We start from the raw sequence: 26,537 nt of genomic DNA on the forward strand, positions 1-26,537 counted from the left end.
ATATTATTTCCAATATCCACTGTTGCCAGACTTTTCCTTAGTTCAGCTAAAGATGGGGTCTTTGTCTGTCTCACGGCCACAAAAATTTAGGCTCACAGATGGTTTGAATGGTGAGTAAGACAGGGTTTTATTAGACGAAAAGGAAGAAAAGGGTGAATCAGAGACTCTCACAAGGCCAGAATCCCTGCTAGAGTGCTTCCTGCCAGCAGCTAGAATCCCAGGCTCCACAGAGAAAGAAGAGGTGCCAGGCTCCTCCCCGCTACAAATGGTGCAAACTTCCCAAAGCTCCACCCCGGTGGGCAGGCCGGCTGGAGTTTTTCCGGGGACCCCTTCCCACCTAGCAGTCTCACCATGACCATCTCATTCTTTTTTCTATATCTACATAGTCTTAAATAGATGTAATGCATGTTTTGATAATTTACATATTTTATGGACATTTCTCTTAACCCACTGAATCATTTTTGGTGGCTTTATAACATTCCATCATATTAACTGACTTATTCTACCACTGTGCATTTGAGTTGCTTCCCCTCTTTCACTGTTGTGCATCGTAGCTATAAATAATTTTGTAAGGACTATCTTCTTTTGGGTTACTTCTCTGTGATACATTTCCAAAAGTGGCATTAACCGCTTAATAAGAATAAATAACGTTATAGCTCTAAGCATCTATTGCTACTCATACTCCTCAGAAACTCAGTGCACACTGTCATTAACCACGTGTATGTGCTTATTTCCCTATGGCCCTTACAACATTGGGTCTGATAATTTTCATTTGGTTTTACTGATTTTATAGGTGTAATATATGCATTTGTTTCTCACTTTCTACCAAAGAGTATTTAAAGTCTATTTAAAAGACAAATGCAGTTCAGCACACGAGACTAGAAAATAAAAAGAATAACAAATAACTGTAATCCCAGTGCTCTGGGAGGCTGAGGCTAGAGATCGATTGAGCCTACGAGTTCGAGACCAGCCTGGGCAACATAGTGAGACCCCATCTCAGAAAAGAAAAGAAAAGAAAAGAAAAAAGAAAAGTTAAAAAATTTTAACAATAATAAGTTAAAAAAAAAAAAAAAAAGCAAATTAAACATGGAGAGAGACCAAAAGCAGAGCCACAGATGACAAGACAGAAATGTTTTCCTGGAAGATGTCTAAATTAGTCAAGAGTCAGCCCATACATCTGTTACTAACTAAACTTTTTAGCAGTCATCACTAAGATGAAAACAGTTACATAATTCAGGGTTCAAAAGACGAAAGCAAACCAATCCTTCAGGTGAAATTCTGACACCAAAATCAAAAATTTCTCCCAAGGGTTCTCACAAGGATGTCATGGTAGAAGAGCATGAATAAGGCCGAGAACAAACCCCCGGGACCGGCCGTCACAGACCTCATCTACACAGGCCAATGACATCACACGCCAAGGGCTGATACATCCTGTGGAAGCCTGCAGCAGTCTGACGGTCTGGCTTAAGTCTAAAAGGATGGCAGGACTCTTGGGGTCGCGGGCAGTCACCTCGTTCCCTCAGTGAAAAAGGCCAAAAGCACTCAGGGCACTTTGTGATCACCGTGACTGCAGCCCTCGTTACTGTCGACTGCTTACCCATATACATGCCATTTGGTGAATTAAAATTAATCCCTCATCTATAAAAGCTTAGGGACTACCTTTAGTAAAGTTCAGATATTTCACTATATTAAGCTCTTATTTATGTTCATGACTTCCCACTGTTTTATTTTTTATTGCACAGATTTTTTTAAAAGTTAATACTATTAAGCCTTTTATCTGGTCATTAAAAACAATTCTTTTGGCCAGGCGCAGTGGCTCACGCCTGTAATCCCAGCACTTTGGGAGGCTGAGGCGGGTGGATCACCTGAGGTCAGGAGTTCGAGACCAACCTGGTCGAAATGGCGAAACCCTGTCTCTACTAATACAAAAATTAGCTGGACATACTAGTACACACCTGTAATCCCAGCTACTCGGGAGGCTAAGGCAGGACAATTGCTTGAACCCTGGAAGCGGAGGCTGCAATGAGCCGAGATCACACCATTGCACTCTAGCCTGGGTGACAGAGTGAGATTCTGACTCGAGACAAAGAAATTTTTTTTTTTTAAAGTTTTAAATTTTATTCTTCTTTTTACTTAATTTTTTAAACACATATAGAGATAAGGTCTCACTGTGTTGCCCAGGCTGGTCTTAAACTCCTGGGTTCAAGTGATCCTCTGGCCTTGGCCTCCCAAAGTGCTGGGATTACAGGTGTGAGCCACCACGCCCGGGGAAAACAATTTTTTGATAGTTCAATTTTAGCTCCTCTTTACAGCTGAAATACATATCCTAATCTACTTTCTTTTTTTTTTTTTTTTTTTTTTCCCCGAGATGGAGTCTTGCTCTCTTGCCCAGGCTGGAATGCAGTGGCGTGATCTCACTGCAACCTCTGCGTCGTGGGTTCAAGCGATTCTCCTGCCTCAGCCTCCGAAGTAGCTGGGATTACAGGCATGCACCGCCACACCCAGCTGATTTTCGTTGTTTTTTTCTTTCTTTTTTTTTTTTTTTGAGACAGTCTCGCTCTGTCACCCAGGCTGGAGTGCAATGGTGGGATCTCGGCTCACTGCAATCTCCGCCTCCCGGTTCAAGCGATTCGCCTGCCTCAGCCTCCTGAGTAGCTAGGATTACTGGCACCGGCCACCATGCCCAGCTAATTTTTGTATTTTTAGTGGAGACAGAGTTTCACCATGTTGGCCAGGCTGGTCTTAAACTCCTGATCTCGTGATCCAGCTGCCTTGGCCTCCCAAAGTGCTGGTATTACAGGCATGAGCCACCATACCAAGCTCATATCCTAATCTACTTTCTTCTCAATACTTTCACGGTTAGCTCTTTGATTTGGCTGAAATGTAAGGTGCATGGTATGAAACACAGAACTAAAATAAACTTTATACAAGCCTATCTGTCATCAGCAGCAGTTAGTAAAGCACGACCTTATTCCCTCTCGTCCTCCCAGTTGTCATATAACTTGCTCCTGAGAAATGAAATCTATTTCTGAAATCTCTGGTTTATTTCACTGTTCTATATTTTCATTTTTTACCCAAATCTCATCTAGGTGTGATGACTTTCATTTTAGAACATATTTAAAAGTCTGCTGGATTTAGAAGCCTCCCTGCTTCACAAATTCCTGCTTTTTAACCCCTCACAAAAAAAAACATATGGTATATGTGTTTTCCTGTTTTTCTAGAATAATGAAACATTGTAATTTAAATGATATTTTAAGTGTTTACACTGACCTGCAAAGTTTGTCCTTTTTTTTTTTTTTTTTTTGAGACGGAGTCCCGATCTGTCACCCAGGCTGGAGTGAAGTGGTGTGATCTTGACCCACTGAAATCTCCGCCTCCCAGTTTCAAGCAATTCTCTTGTCTCAGCCTCCTGAGTAGCTGGGACTACAGGTGTGTGCCACCACACCCAGCTAATTTTTGTATTTTTAGTAGACATGGGGTTTCGCAAAGTTGTCTAGGCTGGTCTCGAACTCCTGACCTCAAGCGATCCACCCGCCTTGGCCTCCCAAAGCGCTGGGATCACAGGCGTAAGCCACCACACCTGGCCACCATCAAACTGTCTTTTAATTCTTTGAATGAACTTCTAAGTTGCCACATTAAATTCTCAATATTTAACATTCTTTATTGCTGTTGTCTTTTAAAATTACTTTTTTTTTGAGATGGAGTCTCACTCTGTCACCCAGGCTGGAGTGCAGGGGCGCCATCTCGGCTCACTGCAACCTCCGCCTCGCAGGTTCAAGCAATTCTCTTGCCTTAGCCTCCCATGTGGCTGGGATTACAGTCACCTGTCACTACGCCCAGCTAATTTTTTGTATTTTTCATAGTAGAGAAAGGGTTTCACCATGTTGGACAGGCCGGTCTCGAACTCCTGACCTCGTGATTCGCCTGCCCCAGCCTCCCAAAGTGCTGGGATTACTGGCGTTAAGTCATGGCACCCAGCCTAAAATTACTATTTAAAAAAAAATGCTAGGCTGTTTTTTTATCACTAGTATGTACACTGTAAGTAAATTCTGTGGACTTATCTTGCCGTGTTGCTGTATCTGTACTTCTATTACTGTTCTGTTTTCCCTTGGATTTTCTTTTTTTTCTTTTTTCTTTTTTTAAATCTTTTAACAAATGGTTTATTGATACTATGTTACAATGCATGACAAAATATTAGTATCTAATTCTAGACTTCATGGCCACCCCACAGGATGAATCTTTGGAACAGAAAAAAAAAAATAAAGATTTTGTTTTCCCATAATCATAAAGTTATTATACTCAGTCCAGGCACAGCTAGTACAACATTCTGCTCAACCCCACAGGCTCCACTCCCTTTACCACCTATTTATAATATGTTTGGGTCACTCATAGGAGTGAAACACTGTCAGCATCAATAGTTAGCAGCATTTTCTTTTTTTTTTTTTTGAGACAGAGTCTCGCTCTGTCACCCAGGCTGGAGTGCAATGGCTGGATCTCAGCTCACTGCAAGCTCCGCCCCCCAGGTTTACACCATTCTCCTGCCTCAGCCTCCCAAGTAGCTGGGACTACAGGCGCCCGCCACCTCGCTCGGCTAGTTTTTTTGTACTTTTTAGTAGAGACGGGGTTTCACCGTATTAGCCAGGATGGTCTCGATCTCCTGACCTCGTGATCCGCCCGTCTTGGCCTCCCAAAGTGCTGGGATTACAGGCTTGAGCCACCGCGCCCGGCCAGCAGCATTTTCAAAATACATTTTGTTGTACTGAATAGAAACCGTTAACTATTCAATTAGTCCAGTAATTCCAAATAGTCTTATTACTTCTATACATAAGATATGATCTTACAACATTTATGTAGCTAAATACTTATACTTCCCACGCTTTTTGAAGATTTCCAAAAGACTTTAGGGGGTTCCCAAGACTTTTAGGGGGTTATTTTTTTTTCACAATAAAAGAAAGGAACAGTGTCAATCCATGAGAGTCAGACCAGCAGTTTAATAAGATCCTCTTCATGGCTCAGTTTCCGCTGCATACAGAAATTCAATACAGCCCCATCACTCTCAGTTCTTAGAAGAATTTGAGAGGGATAAGAGCAATAACTATCAGTTTTGTTTAACAGCCTAAAAGTGAAAACAGATGTCAAAAAAAAAAAACAGCCAAATTCTTTCATCCCAGGATGTCTGAAAAGGAGAGACTTTATGGAGTGTGGATACAGAAAAGGAGTTATTCCCACCGGAAAAAAATGAACTGTGGACACACTCACTCAAGACCAGAGAAACCACCATTGTGAGTAAGTAGCTTCAATTTCACTGTTGCCAGGGAGGCACACACCAAAAAGACTGGGACAAAGCCTGGGCTAGAGCCCTTAGGGTTCATTCTCAGGCTTCCTGGTGCTGTGGTTCAACAGCCTTTGTGGGGATGGAGAGAACCAGATACTATCACCATCACGTGTAAAAAAGAATACCACAGCAACAGCTGTCAAAAGCCAGCTGGAGCTGAGGTTACATACCATTTGAAATCCACTGTACTTGCTTTCTTGTGAAGGGCTTGAGACATGTGCAGAGACACCTTAAACATGTGTAGGTGACTTTCCTTTTGAAAGGCAGAGGAAGGCCTCTCGTGAACTCTTTCTACTCATTTGTTTTCCTATCAGTTCACCATTTCAACTAGAAAAGATGCTGTAAGCTACCTCAGCTAGCTTCTAATTTGGACACAGCACCAATACTACACACACAATTGAATGAATGACCACATCTTCCTGGTTCTTCCATTGGGCAGGGTCAATATGCTTCTTTTGGACTGAATAGGTGTGATCTTGTTCGAGAAAAGTGTGTAAATGTAGGGCCAGATTTTGTTCGTCTCCGTCCCGGAAAATTGGTGGAGCACTCCTTGGCTCTTGTATAAGTCAATGACTGGCTTCGCCACGTCTTTGTACTGTCTTAGCCTGGCAGCAACTGCTTCAGGTTTATCATCCTCCTGCTGGACTAATGGCTCACCAGTGACATCATCAATACCATGTACATGAGGTGGATCGAAGTCCAGGTTATATACCCTTCCACTAGGAGGGTGAATTCAACAGCGGCTGAGACGATCTTTAAGTGTTTCAAATGGAATGTTCAAACTGATCACTAGATCCACTTCACAGATTTTGTCCAGGGCTTCGGCTTGTCCTAATGTCCTAGGAAAACCATCAAGGAGCCAGTGCTGGCCACACCTATTCTCCAACTCCGACATCATTAGGCGTGTGATCACATGGTCTGGAACCAAAAGACTTCTCTCTATATACTGCTGTGCCGTCTCACCAACTTCGGTGTTGGCCTTGATGTTCTCCCCCAAGAAGTGGCCACTGGAGAGATGCTGGAGGCCAAAGTTCTGGGCGATCCTCTGGCACACGGTGCCCTTGCCCGAGCCGGGCGGCCCGAGGATGACTGCGCACAGGCGTTTGGAAGCCATTGTCTTCGCGAGGAGGGGGGCGGCCAAACGCGCAGCCCTGACCACGGCCCTGGAGTGAGTCCTGGGAACTTTGTTTCTCGGCCCCCTACCTCTGGCACCCTCCACTCGCACGGGGACTCGCCGGCCCCCCTTGGATATTCTTGGTAAGATTTTTTCCTGAACTTCCTAAAAATTACATTTGTATTCATTCTAAAAGCACTCATTACTCATTACATGATGAGTAGAACTCAAGTCACTGTACCAATTCTATAAAAAAGTCAAGAAAATGGCTCAGATGGCTTTCAATTTACATGGGAAGACTGAATGCAATCATTATAATATTCTATAATTACAAACAAGAAGGACAAAGTACCGTGGGGCACACTGTAAGTCTCACTTTTTCTTACTGGAGCTGTCTCCTTCTCTAGATAGGTACAGTGGTAGCAGCAGGAAGTGTGCTTATTTTATACTAACGCCTGTGGTGAGATGATGGTGACCAGATCTTTCTAGCGATGCTTGCGAGAAAAGTTGTTACCTTCCTGATCTGTGGTGTGAACCCAAGTAGATCCAGAACTACTCCATGAGAAAAGTCCTGATGCTACCCACCCTACCCCCACAGTTGACTGTGAAAGCACAATGGGCCTCGATCTGAGCATGCTCCGTAGGTCAAATGCGTGGGTTTTCATTACCACCACCACACACCCCTATTTCCAGTTGTCCAAGGAGACTTCCATCTAGCCCTCACCTATGAATTGATGAAATATATTTACATTATACATTCTCTAAGTTATATCTCTGTACTAAATTAGATCACCAGACAAATACATCCGTGGACTATACTTTAGGTTTGCTGGAGATATTTTTTCAGAGAACTAGTTTTAGTTTTCAGCCTGGACTTTCTGTTTTTTAAAATCTTTTTGGCCAGGCGCGGTGGCTCAAGCCTGTAATCCCAGCACTTTGGGAGGCCGAGACGGGCGGATCACGAGGTCAGGAGATCGAGACCATCCTGGCTAACACGGTGAAACCCCGTCTCTATTAAAAAATACAAAAAACTAGCCAGGCGAGGTGGCGGGCGCCTGTAGTCCCAGCTACTCGGGAGACTGAGGCAGGAGAATGGCGTAAACCCGGGAGACGGAGCTTGCAGTGAGCTGAGATCCGGCCACTGCACTCCAGCCTGGGCGACAGAGCGAGACTCCGACTCAAAAAAAAAAAAAAAAAATCTTTTTAGACAAAAGTCTTGCTGTGTTGCCCAAGCTGGAGTGCAGAGGTGCCATCTCGGCTCACTGCAACCTCTGCTTCCCAGGTTCAAGTGCTTCAGCCTCCCTTGTAGCTGGGATTAAAAGCAAGTGCCATCACACCGGATAATTTTTGTATTTTTAGTAGAGACAGGGTTTTGCCATGTTGAACAGGCTGGTCTCAAACTCCTGGCCTCAAGTGACCTGCCTGCCTTAGCCTCCCAAAATGCTGGGATTATAGGCATAAGCCACGACACCCAGCCTATGCCTGGACTTCTATGTAGGTAATCACAGTAGTAGCTACGTGAAGAACATGCCCATAAGAACATGTTTTTAAACTCCAAGTACCATCAAATTATGACCCTGTTCTCTCACTCTTATTTTAAATTAATTTTGTAAACCTCAAATCCTTTCAATAAGCAGAATGGGTCTATATAACAAAACGATTACCATTATGGAGTGTAAGATTTTTTTTTTTCTTGAGATGGAGTTTCACTCTTGTCATCCAGGTGAGGTCACCCATCACACAATGGCGCGATCTTGGCTCACTGCAATCTCTACCTCCTGGGTTCGAGCAATTCTCCTGTCTTGGCCTCCCAAGTAGCTGGGATTACGCCCAGCTTGTTTTTGTATTTTTGGTAGAGACAGGGTTTCACCATATTGGCCAGGCTGGTCTCGAACTCCTGACCTCAGGTGATCCGCCTGCCTCGGCCTCCCAAAGTGCTGAGATTATAAATGTGAGACACCGCGACCAGCCAAGATGAGTTTTTTTTTTTTTTTTTAAACTATTAAACCCTCAAGTCTAACTTTATTATGGGGGACATTTTAACTGATATTTGAATTTTCCTTTATGGCGCTATAATTTAACTTGTTATTGTTTTATTATTTTTCAGAAATTGCATTTGACTACATTGCCTAGGATGGAGTGTAGTAGCTATTCACAGATGTAATTGTAGCTCCCTGCAGCCTCACATTCCTAGGCTCAAGCAATCCTCCTGTCTCCCTCCTGAGTAGGGGGACAGCAGGTACACACTGCGGTGCACAAATCGATCCTTCTAGTTCATGTATTTTCTGCAAAAGCTTATCCATTCATTTAATCTTCTTAGGTAGTTTACACATGGTTTTACACCTTTCATTTGCACCAAATTTTTAGCACTTAGAACAAACCATATTCATTCTTGTGATTATTATTACAGGTCTCAGCATTCCTAACTCAAAAATCAAAAATCTGAAATGCTCAAAAATTCCGAATTTTTTAGTGGCTACATGACACCACAAGTGGGAAATTCCACACCTGGCCTCATGTGACGGGCCGCAGTCAAAAAGCAGCCAAAACTGTTACATGCACAAAACTGCTTAAAATGTGGTATAATATTACCTTCAGGCTACGTATGTAAGGTATATATACAACAAATGAATTCTGTGTTTGGACTTGGGTCCCAGTCCCAAGTTATCTTATATATGTGTAAATATTCCAAAATCTGAGAAAACCCCAAATCTGAAACACTTCTGGTCCCAAGGCTTTCGGATAAGGGATGCTCAGCCTGTAGTGCTCGCTTCCAACTAGAAACTCTCTGAGCTCCTTTTAGAGACCCGAGCGGCCTGTCTTACTGGTGTCAAGGGATCACGTTCTCCTCCCCCAGCTCCACACAACCCCTGTAATTTTACAGCACAATGCAGAAAACTCCTTTTCTATTTCCACCAGTTTCTGCTCCAGTCGAGTATTTATTTCATAATGTAAAAGAACTCCCCTGCCACTCTGTCTCTCGTCCCGCTTTCCATTCTTGTAGGACTTACACTACGTTACAGATCTGCTTATTGTCCATTTCCCCCACTAAAATGTTAGCTCCACGAGGGCACCGTTCACCACCATATCCTCACTCACGCCTAGAACAGGGCCAGGCACATGGTTAGTGCTCAGTATGGGTTGACTGAATGAATGTGGCCATTTATTACCATTCCTCCCTTTGTAAGATGGTGAAGACAATTCTCCATAGATCTCTTTCTACCCATCTGTGAGCAAACACAATGACTGCCTTTGTGTTGCAACACCTTTTCAAGGATTTCTGTATAGCAAACAGCTTTAGGAGACAGAGATAGTACCTCCTTCAAGAGAAAAGGCTAGACCGCTTACTGTGTAATAAGGATCCCTAAGTCCAAGGTTCCTCTCCTCTAATACAACTCACTGCATGCACAGGCTTTCCCTGGTCTTCTCTGCATTATCCCATAGGAACAGATACTCAGGGGATAAGCACAAATGCAAATGCTCTGGCTACTGCTGCTGCTGTAAGAAACTGGCCTTGTCTCTGACCCAGGAGACTCGTGTCTTCGGCCAGTATCTGTGAAACTATGGCAGGTTAATTTGTTAGCCTGCAAATAAGGTAACTCTCAGGCCCCTCACAGTGTTTGCCAAAGGGGCAAAGTGAGAGCAGGTTTGTGTTGGTAAGTTCTTTTAGGCTCAACAAAACTCCAAAAGGTTTGTCATAGTTTTCCAAGAAAAAAAGATAGTAGAGCAGTGAGCAAATCCTTTTCCTCAAGTACTCTCTAATCATTGTATGGGATCATCTTTTGTATAACAGCTTTTTTTTTTTTTTTGAGATGGAGTCTCACTCTGTCGCCAGGCTGCAGTGCGGTGGCACGATCTCAACTCACTGCAACCTATACTTTCCAGGTTCAAGCAATTCTCCTGCCTCAGCCTCCCGAGTAGCTGGGACTACAAGCATGCGCCACCACGCCAATTTTTGTATTTCTAGTACAGGTGGGGTTTCACCATCTTGGCCAGGTTGGTCTTGAACTCCCGACCTCGTGATCCATCCGCCTCGGCCTCCTAAAAGTGCTGGGATTACAAGCGTGAGCCACCGCACCTGGCATCTTTTCTACGACATCTGAGTAAAGTTGTCATTTTATTTTATTTTTCTAAAATAAATTTTTACTGTGTGATTAAGACATTGACAAGTGGGTGTCTATCTTTGAATATTATGCTGAGAGGCACTCTATACACTTTCTTAACGGTCTGGCTGAGATCTTTGTTTCCACTTCCAGTTTTGAAAACCTTTGACTATTTTCCTTGACCATGTTTTCTGTGTATTTCATCTGGAACTTCTGTCATTACAATGTGAATCGTCACAGTCTATTTTCTGGGTTCATTAAGTTTTGTCTGTACTGCTGTTAACTGCTTAACCTATTTAGGTTTTAGCTTTGATGTCCATTTTTTTTGTATTATCAATTTGTGCTACCTTCAATAATTTTTTAAAGGAAAAGAAACATGAGGGCTTTAATCCTCTTTAAAAATGAAACACACATTTAAAGTGTGCCAAGGATGCAGTCCTCACATTCTGAGAAAGTCCATCTCACCAGGGAATATATCTTGAGGTCATTAGTAACTAGTAGAACACAGATTTAAACATTTCCACATTTAGATGAAGAAAACAGGGCAAAACTAACTGATTTTCTCAAATTCAATTACTGGCAAAATAAAGGTAGTGGTAACCGTTAAGGTACATATGCTCATTTTGCACCTCCAAAAACAGACAAACAAAAAAGCCAGAAATCTGTCATTTTTAGCAGCTAGACAGTGTCTAAGGAACTCACATGTTCTTCATAAAGGTCATCATAAAATTTTTAGTGTAAGAAATGTTTCGACTCTTGCTTTCCCTTTATTGAATGAAATGTGTAGTGAGCTAAGAAATCCAGTAACTCCCATGCTACATGCTGCACAAGAGACACACAGTGCAGACAGGAGTGTCCAGATTGCCAAAAAGCAGAATTCCCAAAGACATTTTGTTTATTTAAAATACTTTGATGTCACTAAAGTCTGAGCAGATACAGTGTGATTCATGAAACTCTAGATAACCTGTAGTGTCCTACTGGCCTTTTTTTACTAAGTAAGTGGAATGATTAAACATGTGGTACTAAAAATCAGAGAACACTCCTGAATACGAGTTCATTAATGTAACTGTGAGATCAGCTTACTGGGCTGTTTACCCACTGGTTACTTCTGCTTTCCAAGAGCCTTGGGGAAAGTCAAAAGTATTCACAGATGAGAAAAGATGAACCAGCCTTTCATGAATTATAGCAAGAGATTTAAGGAAAAAAAAAATCTTGTAAGAGTCAGCTAAGCCTTCTTCACCACACCAACAAGGGCAGGTCTCAGGAGCTGCCCATGCAGCTTGAACCTCACTTTAGTAACCAGAACCACTGGGCTCAGCTCTTTCCCCTAAACCAGCATGTGGAACAAGACCTCATGCTAGATCTTCCTGTGATTCGTAAGTGTGACGGCTGGGTTTTCACGCTGGGTTTTCATGTGTGAGATATGCCTCCCTCAAAGCTTGTTACAACACTGGCACATTGCCTGTCGGATGTGAACAAAGATGAAAAAAAGACCGCATGCTCATAAGGGTAGAACTTGGCACTGACAGGGTTCGGCTTGGCAGTGCTTGCTGAACACTTCCTGAATCTGGACTTCACTCATTGTGAGAGTCTCACGGCGGTTCTTCAGGTGAGGGTTATTGTCTTTAATTTCTTCTTCTGGAACACACAGTGTTGCCTTCTCCAAAACATCTGCCACCTCTAACGAGTCCTTGCAGAAGCCCTGAATGCTATACGTATTTGCCTCCTCCACCAATTTTTGGCTGCTCTGCTGCGAGCCCTCAGTATCTGCCAATGCTTGCTTATCTTCTTCCACAGCCTCCTTCAGCTGCTCTTCCAACTTGACTTCTTCCATGAGTATCTTGTCTGTAGAGGGAGTATCTGTCCCCCATTTGGTTTGGATCCACATCCTCTTCCAAGGGCTGGCAACTGTTCTTTTGTTTTGTAGTTGTGTGTAGAACTGAGAAGGCCTAGAGACACTGCCAACACTGGGAGACTGCGTGGCACCAGCCTCACGCATGGAGCCACCATGGCTGCCCCAGGATGATGATATAAGTTTCCCTTTGCCTATCAGTACGTGCTTCTATGAAACATTTTAAATTATTTTTATTCATTCAACACAATTATCAAATACATCTTGTATCTACTTTTGTTCCTTATGACATAGATTCTGAGAGCTCGGAGCTATTTCCACTGCTTCACTTCTCATTCTCAGTGCTTCTAATTTTAAAATTGGGTCCTGGGTTGCTACCCCTACTGAAGTTCTCACAATAATTAAAGCCTATTTGCTGGTTAAAGGTTCTTTATTTTGGGTACATACTTCTGTTCTTCTAACAGTAATTACATGGCAGGGCAAACTACTCCTTGATTAAACATATAGTTTAGAATAGCAGAGTCATTTTAAGGTATAGGAGGACACTTATCTTTCTACTTATTCTGGAAAAGAACATGGAAATGAAGATATAGCCATGTCTTAAACTGTATATTTTTTTGTCCTCATTCAGGTACAAAGCTTTAAGTCCATATAATATAATCAGTATCAGATTTTTTTTTTTTTTTTAAACAGAGTGTTTTGCTCCTGTTGCTCAGGCTGGAATGCAATGGCGCAATCTTGGCTAACTGCAACCTTCGCCTCCCAGGTTCAAGTGATTCTCCTGCCTCAGCCACCCTAGCAGCTGGGATTACAGGCACCCACCACCACGCCCAGCTAATTTTTGTATTTTTAGTAGAGACGGGGTTTCCCTATGTTGGCGAAGCTGGTCTCGAACTCCTGAGCTCAGGCCATCCACCCACCTTGGCCTCCCAAAGTGCTAGGATTACAGGCATGAGCCACTGTGCCCGGCTCAGTATCAGATTTTTATAGAAGGACTGGCTAGAAAAATAACAGTGAAACAAGCAAAAGGTGTTATGTTGTGCTTAACTGCTTCCTTAGAAAAAAAGAGCTTATCGGCCGGGCGCGGTGGCTCACGCCTGTAATCCCAGCACTTTGGGAGGCCAAGGAGGGAGGATCATGAGGTCAGGAGATAGGGACCATCCTGGCTACCACAGTGAAAGCCGTCTCCACTAAAAATACAAAAAACTAGCTGGGCGTGGTGGTGGGCGCCTGTTGTCCCAGCTTCTCAGGAGTCTGAGGCAGGAGAATGGTGTGAACCCAGGAGGCAGAGTTTGCAGTGAGCCAAGATCGTGCCACTGCACTCCGGCCTGGGTGACAGAGTGAAACTCTGTCTCAAAAAAAAAAAAAAAAAAAGAGCTTATCAGAATGACTATTAAGAAGTCTTATTGTAGAAACTGAATTGATTGCCATGAATGGAGTATTAAGGGATTAATACAAATTAAAAAAATAAAAATAACTGAATTGAGAAACCCAAAAAATGAGGGGTGTTTTTTGTTTGTTGTTTGTTTTTGAGATGGACTCTTGTTCTGTTGCCCAGACTGGAGTGCAGTTGCATGATCGGCTCACTGCAACCTTCACTTTTTGGGTTCCAGTGATTCTTCTGCCTCAGCCTCCTGAGTAGCTGGAACTACAGGTGAGCACCACTTTGCCCAGCTAATTTTTGTATTTTTAGTAGAGACAGGGTTTTACCACATTGGCCAGGCTGGTCTTGAAATCCTGACCTCATGATCCACCCACCTCGGCCTCCCAAAGTGCTGAGATTACAGGTGTGAGCAACCGCGTCCAGCCCCGAGTTTATTAAAAAGCATTAATGCAATATCCAACAAATTAAAGGGTAGGTACTTTGAGGAAGCAGAGCCTGCCCCCTTTAAAAGTAGGACAAGTTACACTTTCAGAATAGGGAAAAAATGTTATTTGAGGGATTTATTAACACTTAGCAAGGGCAGGATTTAAATAGGTTGAGCAGCAAAAGAGTTTTTCTAGAAGTTTTATTTACTTTTATTTAATTGCAGTCTAAAGATGTCTTAAAGTGAGCGTTTTCATATAAATAATTTACAGAAAAAAGTTCTTTACAAAGCCACAGATCTCATTCAGTTAGGTAATATGGTTTTCTAGTTATTATGGGAAAGGTTAACACTTAATTGGGTCTCTATAATGCTCTAAAATTACCCTCACCACATGAAGCTCTGTACAGATGACAAAGAGAATGTATACCTCTTCATAAGTGACCATATATACTCCTGAATCCTCCTGAATCCATAATCACTCTCAGACCTGTGTGAAGCTTGGTTCTTAAGGTGAGATTCTTAAATTCAAGTCAGGCCAGGCATTGTGGCTCAATCCTGTAATCCCAGCATACTGGCAGGCCAAGGTGAGGCTAGGAGATCATGTGAGGCTACGAGTTCATGACCAGCCTGGCCAACAGAGCAACACCCCGTATCTACTAAACATACAAAAAAATTAGCTGGGCATGATGGTGCACACCTGTAACCCCAGTTATTCAGGAGGCTGAGGCATAAAAATTGCTTGAACCTGGGAGGCAGAGGCTGCGGTGAGCCGAGATCATGCCACTGCACTACAGCATAGGCAACAGAGCAAGACTCTATTTAAAAAAGACAAAAAACAAAAAAAACAATCAGGTCAGGCATGGTGGCTCACTTCTGTAATCCCAGGATTTTGGGAGGCCGAGGCAGGCAGACCACTTGAAATCAGGAGTTCAAGACTAGCTTGGCTAACATGGTGAAATCCTGTCTCTAAAAAAAGAAAAAAGAAAAAAATTATCTAGGCATGGTGGCACATGCATGCATAATCTCAGCTACTTGGGAGGCTGAGAGAGGACAATCACTGGAACCTGGAAGGTAAAGGTTGCAGTGAGCAAAGATCACACCACTGCACTCCAGCCTTGCCAACAGAGCAAGACTCCTATCTCAAAAAGAAATAATAATAAATCAAGTTATGTTGTACAGATTAGGTTTTAAAAATTAAGCTTTATTAATTTGGCTCAGCAATTTAAATTCTCGCTCTGATGACTTGTAAGAACAGAAAAGTAGCTGATGACAACTGCATTTTCAACATAAAAGGATTCCGTGTTAATGACAGCTGCCTGTCTAATTTGCAATGGAAATATCTTATTTTAAAGAATATATAGAGGTACTATAAGAGTATACATGTTTTAACACTAAGTAGCTAGTAAGACTAACAAGAAAGAAAAAAGAGCAAAATAAACAAGCTTCAGAAAAGTATTAGCAAACAACAGTATTTGCTGAATAGCACTGGGTGCCGTGGCTCACACCTGTAATCCCAGCTCTTTGGCAGGACAAGTTGGGAGGATCACCTGAGGTCAGGAGTTCAACACTAGCCTGGGCAACATAGGGAAACCTTGTCTCTACAAAAAATAAAAAACTCAGCCGGACATGGTGGTGTTCGCCGACAGCCCCAGGTACTCAGGAGACTAAGGCAGGAGGATCACTTGAGTCTGGGAGGTCAAGTCTGCAGTGAGCAGTGACTGTGCCATTAGGCTCCAGTCTAGGAGAGAGAGCAACACGCTGCTTCAAAAAAAGAAAGGAAGGAAGGAAAGAAAGAAAGAGAGATGTGTTGCATAGTAAAGCATTACATGTCAATACTGCAGTGGGTATGAAAATTATGTAGGTGCTGAAATTTAAATTCTAAAAACAAAAAAAATCTAAGTGTAGACAGATAAACTGTTTCTTGATAAAGACAAAATGGCTTAAAAATTTTAATGCAGTTCAGAAAAGATGTAATTTTCTAGACTTGACCCTTATGCTGAAAAGACTGCTCACTGCCGGCATATACTGGGATTGGAGAAAACAGAAATGATGTGGGAAAAGATGTGGGCAAGAGCAGATCACTCTTCTGGATCTCAGAAATTTTAGAAAGAATAATACTGTGGGCTGCAGTAGGAACAATTATCCGTTTATGGCAAGGCTGCCTGGGCAGTTTTTAAACAGGTAAGAATGAATTCTCATATTGCATAGGCCCTTACCATCTGGAAAGTTTAGTTGGTGGTAATAACATTAATTTAAAGGTTTTGAGCAGTTTTGATAAATTGAGTATACAGGCTATTTTATACTACCACATTCTTCACAACGTCAGAGGAACTGCCCCAAGAAATTTATATGATTACTGATCTGAAGTTAGTTAGGTTAGTTCAGGTGTAAAGAATGTTTATTTACTTATTTTTTTTTTTTTTTTTGAGACGGAGTCTCGCTCTGTCGCCCAGGCTGGAGTGCAGTGGCCGGATCTCAGCTCACTGCAAGCTCCGCCTCCCGGGTTTACACCATTCTCCTGCCTCAGCCTCCTGAGTAGCTGGGACTACAGGCGCCCGCCACCTCGCCTAGCTAGTTTTTTGTATTTTTTAGTAGAGACAAGGTTTCACCGTGTTAGCCAGGATGGTCTCGATCTCCCAACCTCGTGATTCGCCCATCTCGGCCTCCCAAAGTGCTGGGATTACAGGCTTGAGCCACCATACCCAGCCTTATTTACTTATTTGAAAGGACATTAACTTGCGGCCAAAGGCCAAAAAGGCTTCTCTAGGGACATTCAGTTTAAAAAACATCTCTTTCATATACGGTATGTGCAGACTTCACACTAAAGATACCTGAGATACATGCATAGGACTTGGCCACCTAACCATGAAACACATAGTATAGAAATGGAAAATAGGTGGCTTAGTGGCTCTTAAAACAGGAGGAATCTGAGGCCATATCCAGGTCTCTGATATAAACTAGTGATGCCTTACAAATAAATATGGTGATATTTGTACCAGTTAATTACCTCTTTACTTTAGTATACTCATTTAGAAGTCTACTAAATTATTATAGAATAAGAACACATCACACTTCTAAGGAAAAGAGAAACAACAAATCTGAGTTGTGCAATTTTCTAAAACATATTATGATACAGCATATATGCTATAAGTACTACAGTATACATATGCTAATTTAATATAGCTATCCCGTCAACATTTCATGTGGGCTCAAGAAAAAAATAAATACAAAACCTCAGTTTTTAGTTCTGATAAAAATGAAAGATGGTGCCACATGAACTCTGAATTTTTCCATATTAAGGATATCTAGCTGGCCAGGCGTGGTGGCTCACGCCTGTAATCCCAGCACTTTGGGAGGCCGAGGCAGGGAGATCATAACGTCAGGAGATTGAGACCATCCTGGCTAATACGGTGAAACCCCGTCTCTACTAAAAATACAAAAAATTAGCCAGGCGTGGTGGCAGGCACCTGTAGTCCCAGCTACTTGGGAGGCTGAGGCAGGAGAATGGCATGAACCCGGGAGGCGGAGCTTGCAGTGAGCCCAGATCGTGCCATCGCTCCAGCCTGGGCAACAGAGTGAGACTCTGTCTCAAAAAATAAATAAATAAATAAATAAATAAATGGATATCTATCATGGTTCCTAACTTAAGAAAAAAAAAAAGATCAATGAAAGCTTACTTGTTTTAACTCTAAATGTTTTACTCGAGAGAAAAAATACCTAAAGAAAGAGAGCTACTTACTTACACAGTCTAATTAAATTTCTGAAGGGTGAGAAAGCAAGCTTTTCTCCTTTACAAACTGAATTAAGTATCTAAAAATTATTTTGACACAGGTCCACTGCTTATTAGCCTAGTGATTGCTAACCCCAGCTAGAATATAGCTAAACAGTTAAACACTCTGCTGCTTTTCTAATTTCCTTTTTCTTTTTTTTTTTTTTTTTTTGAGGCGGAGTCTCCCTCTGTCGCCCGGACTGGAGTGCAGTGGCCGGATCTCAGCTCACTGCAAGCTCCGCCTCCCGGGTTTACACCATTCTCCTGCGTCAGCCTCCCGAGTAGCTGGGACTACAGGCGCCCGCCACCTCGCCCGGCTAGTTTTTGTATTTTTTTTAGTACAGACGGGGTTTCACTGTGTTAGCCAGGATGGTCTCGATCTCCTGACCTCGTGATCCGCCCGTCTCGGCCTCCCAAAGTGCTGGGATTACAGGCTTGAGCCACCGCGCCCGGCCACTAATTTCCTTTTTCTAAGACTTCCTTACTTCATAGAAGGAACTTTTGGAGCTAATTCTGAGCTTAATGGTTATAGAATGTTACAACAGAATTAATCCCTATTTACAAAATGAATTCCTTTACAGGCAGTCTTATGAATTACTGCCACTGAAATTATGGGCAAAAGTAACAGGTGTGAAAGTCACAAGTTCTACTTGACATTGGCAAAATCTAGCTGTGTAACCTGGACAGGTCACTTATCCTCTTTGGCTCTCAACTTCCTCATCTATAAAACAAAGGGACTGAAACTCCATAGCTGCTAAAGTCCCTTTCATTGTCTAAATTCTATCTGTCCTTTCTCTAACTGAATGAGAAAAATTCTAAATCAAAATACAAAAAACGAAACAGAATTCAACAACAACCACCACCCTTAAAATTACTGCCACTAGCCTGACAATGGTTGCACAGAGTTAAAGGCAGACTATGGCGGTTTATACCATGTACAAGGTTACAAGTCAAAAAGGCCTGTTACTAAAGCACATAATTCAAGTGGCTTCAAGGTCAGATTTCCACACAAAGATGATCCAAACACCACTGAGTTGCAGTGGAAAAGTACTAGCCTGAGAGTTGGGTTTTAGCTTGATTCAGAGGCTTTTTCTTAGGTAAGTAATTTAACATTTCTTGGTCTTGATTTTCTCAGGTATAAAATGACAACGTTACACTATATCATCTCTAAGACCTTTCCTCAAACAAAACTCTGTGTTTCTACGTGGTTATTCCCAACCTACCCTTTTGTAATGCATTCCTTCCAAAAACAGCTTGGTCTGTTTATAGATTTCTTGGCCTGTCTTGTGGAAGGTCTTGAGAAATTCTATGAACTCCTTAGACACTCTATCCGTTTCAATGCTGGTTTGCCGGTTTATGGAAGGACTGGGAGCTTTTGCTTCCTGAATTTCTGCTGGGAAAATTAAACATAGTAAGTTTCATGACATAAAAGATCCATGCATGGAATTACTTGAAGTATGTAACTTAAGGTTATTTAAATTATGTTTCATCAAAGTTAAACTTGAATTTAAATCATTTTATGTTTGAATGGTTGGACAACTTTCCTTCAAGTAAACTAAATCTGTTTTACAAGTAGGAAGTACGAGTAGACAAGACTACATTATCTAAAAGATATTCCTACTGAAATAAAAGTTGTTCTATTAGCATTTTCTTTGCCAAAATATATCATGCTTTGATCTATATATTCAATCATGAACACTGAAATGGCACCACTAGGCTTCTCAAAGACTGCATGAGTTTATAAAACTAGCCAACAAATAGAATAACAATCAATAGAAGCACTGAAATGTCAGATGACTTATAAATGTTAGACAACCTTTCTAAATCCCATTTTACTTGACAAAAAGGCAAAGGTTAATGTGTTTATGTGGAGACTCACAATTATTTACCCACCATTTCGTTGGTGAGTCATACTGATCAAAGTGAAAGAATGCATCCAAAGTGTTAATAGCATGATGAACACGACAAAGCACACAATGAAGAGACAAGGGAAACATGCGCCACACTATCTGATCAGCTGGGCAGACAATTCTTTCCCCTCTTCAAATAAACACACTGAAAGGAAAATGGGACATTTACACAAGAGAGATAAGGATGTTGTAACAGGCAGTACGTGCTTTTAGAAAGTACGAACTACCGCTTGGTCTCTGATCACATTCTAAACCTGCTGATTTCGAACTATGCTCTCTAATGTTTATAAGCAATTTAAGTTCCCCATATCCCAATGATTTCCTAAAAAAAAAAAATAATTTTTTAAAAAGTACGTTTTATTTTTTTTGAGACGAAGTCTTGCTTTGCCACCCAGGCTGGAGTGCAGTGGCATGATCTCAGCTCACTGCAACCTCCACCTCCCAGGTTCAAGCGATTCTCCTACTGAGCTACTCAGTCTCCGAGTAGCTGCTCTCTCTACAAAAAGTAAGAACATTAGCCAGGCATGGTAGTGCATACCTATAGTGCCAGCTATTTGGTGGGGCTGAAGCAGGAGGATCGCTTGAGCCCAGGAGTTTGACACTGCGGTGAGTTATGAGATCGCCCCACTGCACTCCAGCCTGGGCGACAGAATGAGACCTTGTCTTTTCAAAAAAAAAAAAAAAAAATGTAAGGTATGTACACTGTGCTATGTTTTATGTAAAATGGGGTAGTGGGATAAGAATATATGTGTTTATAACTCAGAATAAAAGCACAAAAGGATACACAAGAAAGTAATAACAAAAGTTGTCTGAAAGTGGGAGAAACAAAGCAGTAGTGCTTAGGAACTAGATGGGCAAGAGACAAACTAGAAAGGAAACTTCTGACCATACCTGTTAGCGCCATTTGGATATACTACCTATTTTTTAAGCACATAAATAAATCATGCACAATCTAATTCAAAACAAAAAAGGCAACATCTTTTCTAAAATATTTTTTATCTCAATGGAAAACCAAAGATTGTGCTGACATTGGTATGATTAGAAAAAAATTCTTTAGTGTTTGGAAGTGAATCCTTCTCTGTCTGATAATTCTGCTTCTAGTCATGATGGAATACTCTGATCGCATCAGGTTTACCCTACTATCTTAACAAATTGGAAGGTCAGACAAATATATGAACAAAAGGGTTTTCAGACACTGGATGACAGGCAAACAGCGGATTAACTCCTGAAAGAAGGGAAACAAACACAGTCTGTCCTAGAGTGTCCCAGCTCACTGCTGGGAGAGTTTTAAAGTCATGGCACAGGGAGGGACCACTCAAACAGAACCTAGCTGACTTGGTGAATTGAGGAGACAGCATCTGGAGTTCAGGGAGGCCAATGTGACCAGAATCTGCATGGCAAAATATCATGCAAATGCTATGAAGGGGAGAGGGCTACACAGAAGAAGCTCCAGGTATCTGCAGAGGGTTCCCTTAAGTGTGGCTGACTAGGGCACATATGTATGAGGAAATTACCTAAGATGAGAGAAAGAACACCAAGTAACATGCAGGACCACAGCAAAAAGGACGGGAGGAAGAAATGTAAGAATCCTGTTTAGGGAGGGGAATATCATACACTGGAGCCTGCTGGGTGGTGGGGGAGAAGCGGAGGGATAACATTAGGAGAAATACCTAATGTAGGTGACAGGTTGATGGGTGCAGCAAACCACCAGGGCACGTATATACCTACGTAACAAAACTGCACGTTCTGCACATGTAACCCAGAACTTAAAAGTATAATAAAAATAAATAATAAATTACATGTAAAAAATTCCATTTAAGATTCTTTTATGTAAAGTGGTATAATACTATTGTTTTAAATTTTTTTCTTTTTTCCGTAAAGTGGTATAATATTACTTGAAGGTTGGCCGGGCGCGGTGGCTCAAGCCTGTAATCCCAGCACTTTGGGAGGCCGAGACAGGCGGATCACGAGGTCAGGAGATCGAGACCATCCTGGCTAACACGGTGAAACCACGTCTCTACTAAAAAATACAAAAAAAAAAAACTAGCCGGGCGAGGTGGTGGGCGCCTGCAGTCCCAGCTACTCGGGAGGCTGAGGCAGGAGAATGGCTTAAACCCGGGAGGTGGAGCTTGCGGTGAGCTGAGATCCAGCCACTGCACTTCAGCCTGGGCGACAGAGCGAAACTCTGTCTCAAAAAAAAAAAAAAAAAATATTACTTGAAGGTAGATGGTAAGTTAAAGATGTATTCTGTAAACCCCAGTACAACCAGTAACAAAACAGGACAAAGAGGTATAGCTAACAAGCTGATAGTGGAGATAAAGGTGTGGTCATAAAGAAGGCAAGAAAAGAGGAGAAAAGGAACTAAGACAAGATGAGATAAACACAAAGAGCAAGATGGCAGGGGTAAACTCTCCCTTATCAAAAATCACATTAAATATATGTGCTATAAACAGTCTGATTAAATGTCAGAGACTATCAGATTAGATTAAAAAACAAGATCCCACTTCATGTTGTCTGTAAGAAATTAACTTTAAATATAAAGATACAAACATGTTAAAAACTAATGAAAGGAAAAGGATACTCTGAAACAATGAAAAAGAGCTTAAGTGGTTATACCAATGTTAGACAAAGTAAACTTAAGAACATAGACCAGGCCAGGCGCGGTGGCTCAAGCCTGTAATCCCAGCACTTTGGGAGGCCGAGGTGGGTGGATCACAACGTCAGGAGATCAAGACCATCCTGGCTAACATGGTGAAACCCCATCTCTACTAAAAAAAATACAAAAAACTAGCCGGGCGAGGTGGCGGGCGCCTGTAGTCCCAGCTACTCCGGAGGCTGAGGCAGGAGAATGGCGTAAACCCGGGAGGCGGAGCTTGCAGTGAGCTGAGATCTGGCCACTGCACTCCAGCCTGGGTGGCAGAGCGAGACTCCGTCTCAAAAAAAAAAAAAAAAAAAAAAAGAACATACACCATATTGGCCGGACGGCAGTGGCTCATGCCTGTAATCCCAGCACTTTGGGAGGCCGAGACAGACAGATCACAAGGTCAGGAGATCGAGACCATCCTGGCTAACATGATGAAACCCCGTCTCTACTAAAAATACAAAAAATTAGCCGGGCGTGGTGGCGGGCGCCTGCAGTCCCAGCTACTCGGGAGGCTGAGGTAGGAGAATGGCGGGAACCCGGGAAGCGGAGCTTGCAATGAGCTGAGATCTTGCCACTGCACTCCAGCCTGGGCGACAGAGCAAGACTCCGTCTCAAAAAAAAAAAAAAAAAGAGAACATGAACCATATTACCAAGAACAGAGAGGGGTATCTCATCATAAAAAAGGGGTTAATTCTTCAAGAAGACACAGCAATCCTAAATATGTATATACTAATAACACTGCTTCAAAACACGTAAAACAAAATTTGACGGAACTGAAAGGAGAAACAAATTCACAATGATATTTGGAGATTTCAGTATTCCTCACTTAGTAATTGACAGAGAGGTGATTTTTAAAACGTCAGTAAAGACAGAAAACGTAAATGATGCTATCAACCAACTTGACCTATCTGGCTCTGGTAGAACACTCAACCCAATAAAAACATAATACATGTTCCATCTGACAAAATAATAATGGTAGTAACTTACACAGAGATAATGCCTATTAAGCACTAAGTACTTTTACAATGCTATTTTGTGTAATCCTCACAAGTCTATCAGGTTATACACTTATGATATTTACAAATGAGGAAGCTGAGGCTTGAATATGTTAAGTAACTTGAATAACGTTGCAGTCACTTATACAGTAAAGACTGGAATTGGAACCCAGGTCTGTGCGCTTAAATCCAAGGCCTGAGCTGTTGACGATACTACAACTACCTCAGTAAGCCAAAGAGAGGACTGAAGACTCTTCAGAAGAACACCAATCCCTCTGACTCTGGAGGTCTGTAGGCCAGTCAAAGACAGGAAAACCCTACTCATTTCCTTTATTGCTTTGCTTACAACATGCTTCCCTCCCACACATACTTATCCTAAGAGACAATTTGCTTAAAAAAAATCCCCTTTTAAAATATAAATGACAATTCTACTAGCTAGTTATGATCATAGAACTTACTAAAATCAACACTTGGTTGTTTTTCTCTAAGTTTTCTAAAAATCAACCCCTACTAAGAGTTCAGAAGTTTGGATTAGAGAGTGGAAAGTGAGAGACAGTTCAGGTGTTTGATACACAGGGAGGACGTGAGTTATGTCTGAACAGCCGATAGGGATTCAGTGTGTAAGGTGAAAGAAGTGAAGAAGGAAATATGGAAAACAACAACCTCACCCACATTACAGTTTATAGTTCTGGCTAGGGCTCAAATGACAAGTGCTTGCTCTTCAACTTAAAGTCCCTTGTGTTTTTTTTTTTTTTTTTTTTAAATCAGGGTCTCACTTTGTCACCCAGGCTGGAGTACAGTTGCATGAACACAGCACACTGCAGCCTCAACCTCCCAGGCTCAAACGATCCTCTCACCTCAGCCTCCCAAGCAGTTGGGGCTACAGGCACTAGCCCAGCTATTTTTTAATTTTTTTTTTTTTTTTAAGAGATGAGGATCTCACATTGTTGCTCAGGCTGCAGTGCAGTGGTGTGATCTCAGCTCACTGCAATCTCCACCTCCCGGGTTCAAACAATTTTCCTGCCTCAGACTCCCAAGTAGCTGGGATTGCAGGCACATGCCACCACTCCTGGCTAATTTTTGTATTTTTAGTAGAGACAGGGTTTCACCATGTTGGCCAGGCTGGTCTTGAACTCCCGACCTTAGATGATCCACCTGCCCTGGCCTCCCAAAGTGCTGGGATTACAGGCATGAGCCCCTGCACCAGCTGTTATTTCTCTATTTTACTAAATTAACACAAGGATTATGATTTTTGTTCAATCAGTTATACTTCATTTATTGTTCTTATTTATTGATTTCTTCATTTTATTTTATTTTATTCATTGTTTAAGACGGAGTCTCGTTTTGTTGCCCAGGCTGGAGTGGCACAATCTTAGCTCACTGCAACTTCCACCTCCCAGATTTAAGCGATTCTCTTTTTTTTTTTTTTGAGATGGATTCTCACTCTGTCGCTGGGGCTGGAGTGCAGTGGCCGGATCTCAGCTCACTGCAAGCTCTGCCTCCCGGGTTCACGCCATTCTCCTGCCTCAGCCTCCCGAGTAGCTGGGACTACAGGCGCCTACCACCTCGCCCGGCTAGTTTTTTGTATTTTTTAGTAGAGACAGGGTTTCACAGTGTTAGCCAGGATGGTCTTGATCTCCTGACCTCGTGATCTGCCCGTCTCGGCCTCCCAAAGTGCTAGGATTACAGGCTTGAGCCACCGCGCCCAGCCGTGCGATTCTCTTTTTTGTTGTTGTTGTTGTTGAGACGGAGTCTCACTCCGTCACCCAGGATGGAGTGCAGTGGCAAGATCTCAGCTCACTGCAAGCTCCGCCTCCTGGGTTCACGCCATTCTCCTGCCTCAGCCTCCCGAGTAGCTGGGACTGCAGGCGCCCGCCACCACGCCCGGCTAATTTTTTGTATTTTTAGTAGAGACAGGGTTTCACCATGTCAGCCAGGATGGTCTCGATCTCCTGACCTCGTGATCCACCTGCCTTGGCCTCCCAAAGTGCTGGGATTACAGGTGTGAGCCACCGCACCCGGCCGGTATTGGTATTTTAACTCTAAAAAAGAAAAGATATGCTTTGTAGGACCACTGTCTCAGATCTGTTCGTGAAAGAGGTACCTAAGATGATACTTGGGATGACAAGATTATAGGAGTTCTGAAAGAAAAGGGCACTTTGGAATGTATAAGCAAGTCTCTCAGCTTGGACAACCACTATGACTTCCTCTATACAGCTCACTCACCTGACTGTGGAGACTAAAACACTTTAACTGAGTCTTTACAGTCAAGATATTCCATGTACTTTCTCTGAAGGCGTATCCAACTCTACAAGAATGTGAAAATATTCTTCAAATTCCTTAGAAGGTTATTTGTATTTTGTCTGCTACCAAGCTTCTATGTCTGGCATAAAAACTTTCCTTTATGCTACTAACAGAAACAAATAAAATACCAAGAGCAAGGGCATCACAGACTAAAGAAGACAAAGAATACGGAACACAAAAAATCTGTTTCTAGTCTAGACCCAATACATTAAAACTGCACTTAGGCTAACCTTATCCACACACAATGGCCAAAGAAGTACAGTGTGAAATGTAAAATTTACCTGGCTAAAGTGTGAAATGTAAAATTTACCTGGCTAAGTTATATTAAGTGGTCTGTGAAACAAAGACATAATGGAATCTTCTTTTCTAACATGGATTTTTAAAATACTTTAAGGTCTTTATCCCTAAAAGCTTTCTACAGACAAAAAGCAACTAAAGAACAAAAAATCTAAAGTACAAATCTAACATTCAAAAAGATGGGGGGGTGGGGGGAGACAAGAACAAAAGTAAAAACCATTCTGCATACATATTTTTTTTTTTTTTTTTTTTTTTTTTTTGAGGCGGAGTCTCGCTCTGTCGCCTGGACTGGAGTGCAGTGGCCGGATCTCAGCTCACTGCAAGCTCCATCTCCCAGGTTTACGCCATTCTCCTGCCTCAGCCTCCCGAGTAGCTGGGACTACAGGCGCCGCCACCTCGCCCGGCT

The 26,537-nt window shown here is 42.2% G+C and overlaps 2 protein-coding genes and 2 pseudogenes across 13 annotated transcripts in view; 1 reads left to right on the forward strand and 3 right to left on the reverse strand.

The window, feature by feature from the left end:
- Positions 1-26,537, reverse strand: part of RABGEF1 (RAB guanine nucleotide exchange factor 1) — a 1,203,668-nt gene that overhangs the window by 33,879 nt on the left and 1,143,252 nt on the right. For 8 of the 12 annotated variants that reach the window (XR_004433010.1, XR_004433009.1, XM_033193391.1 and 5 more), the window contains one exon: positions 19,205-19,374. Coding sequence is in view for 10 of the 12 variants with exons in the window: in XM_033193391.1 (XP_033049282.1) it covers positions 19,205-19,374 (170 nt within the window). In the remaining 2 variants the exon portion in view is untranslated. The remainder of the gene's footprint in view (positions 1-19,204; positions 19,375-26,537) is intronic. The other 4 variants (XM_033193392.1, XM_033193393.1, XM_033193395.1 and 1 more) reach the window with 1 other exon arrangement.
- Positions 5,477-6,819, reverse strand: LOC117072926 (annotated as a pseudogene).
- Positions 10,599-13,139, reverse strand: LOC117072929 (grpE protein homolog 1, mitochondrial-like). The gene has a single exon (XM_033193420.1). It carries the CDS (start codon positions 12,549-12,551, stop codon positions 12,054-12,056), a length of 498 nt encoding a protein of 165 aa, XP_033049311.1. The 5' UTR covers positions 12,552-13,139; the 3' UTR covers positions 10,599-12,053.
- On the forward strand, positions 11,914-12,024 carry LOC117073907 (annotated as a pseudogene).

The sequence above is a fragment of the Trachypithecus francoisi genome, unplaced genomic scaffold (assembly GCF_009764315.1).
Source record: "Trachypithecus francoisi isolate TF-2019V2 unplaced genomic scaffold, Tfra_2.0 Lachesis_group4, whole genome shotgun sequence".
NCBI lineage: Eukaryota > Metazoa > Chordata > Mammalia > Primates > Cercopithecidae > Trachypithecus > Trachypithecus francoisi.

Coding starts and splice junctions, on each gene's coding strand:
- LOC117072929 (XM_033193420.1), bottom strand. CDS start 12,551: ATGCGTGAGGCTGGTGCCACGCAGTCTCCCAGTGTTGGCAGTGTCTCT.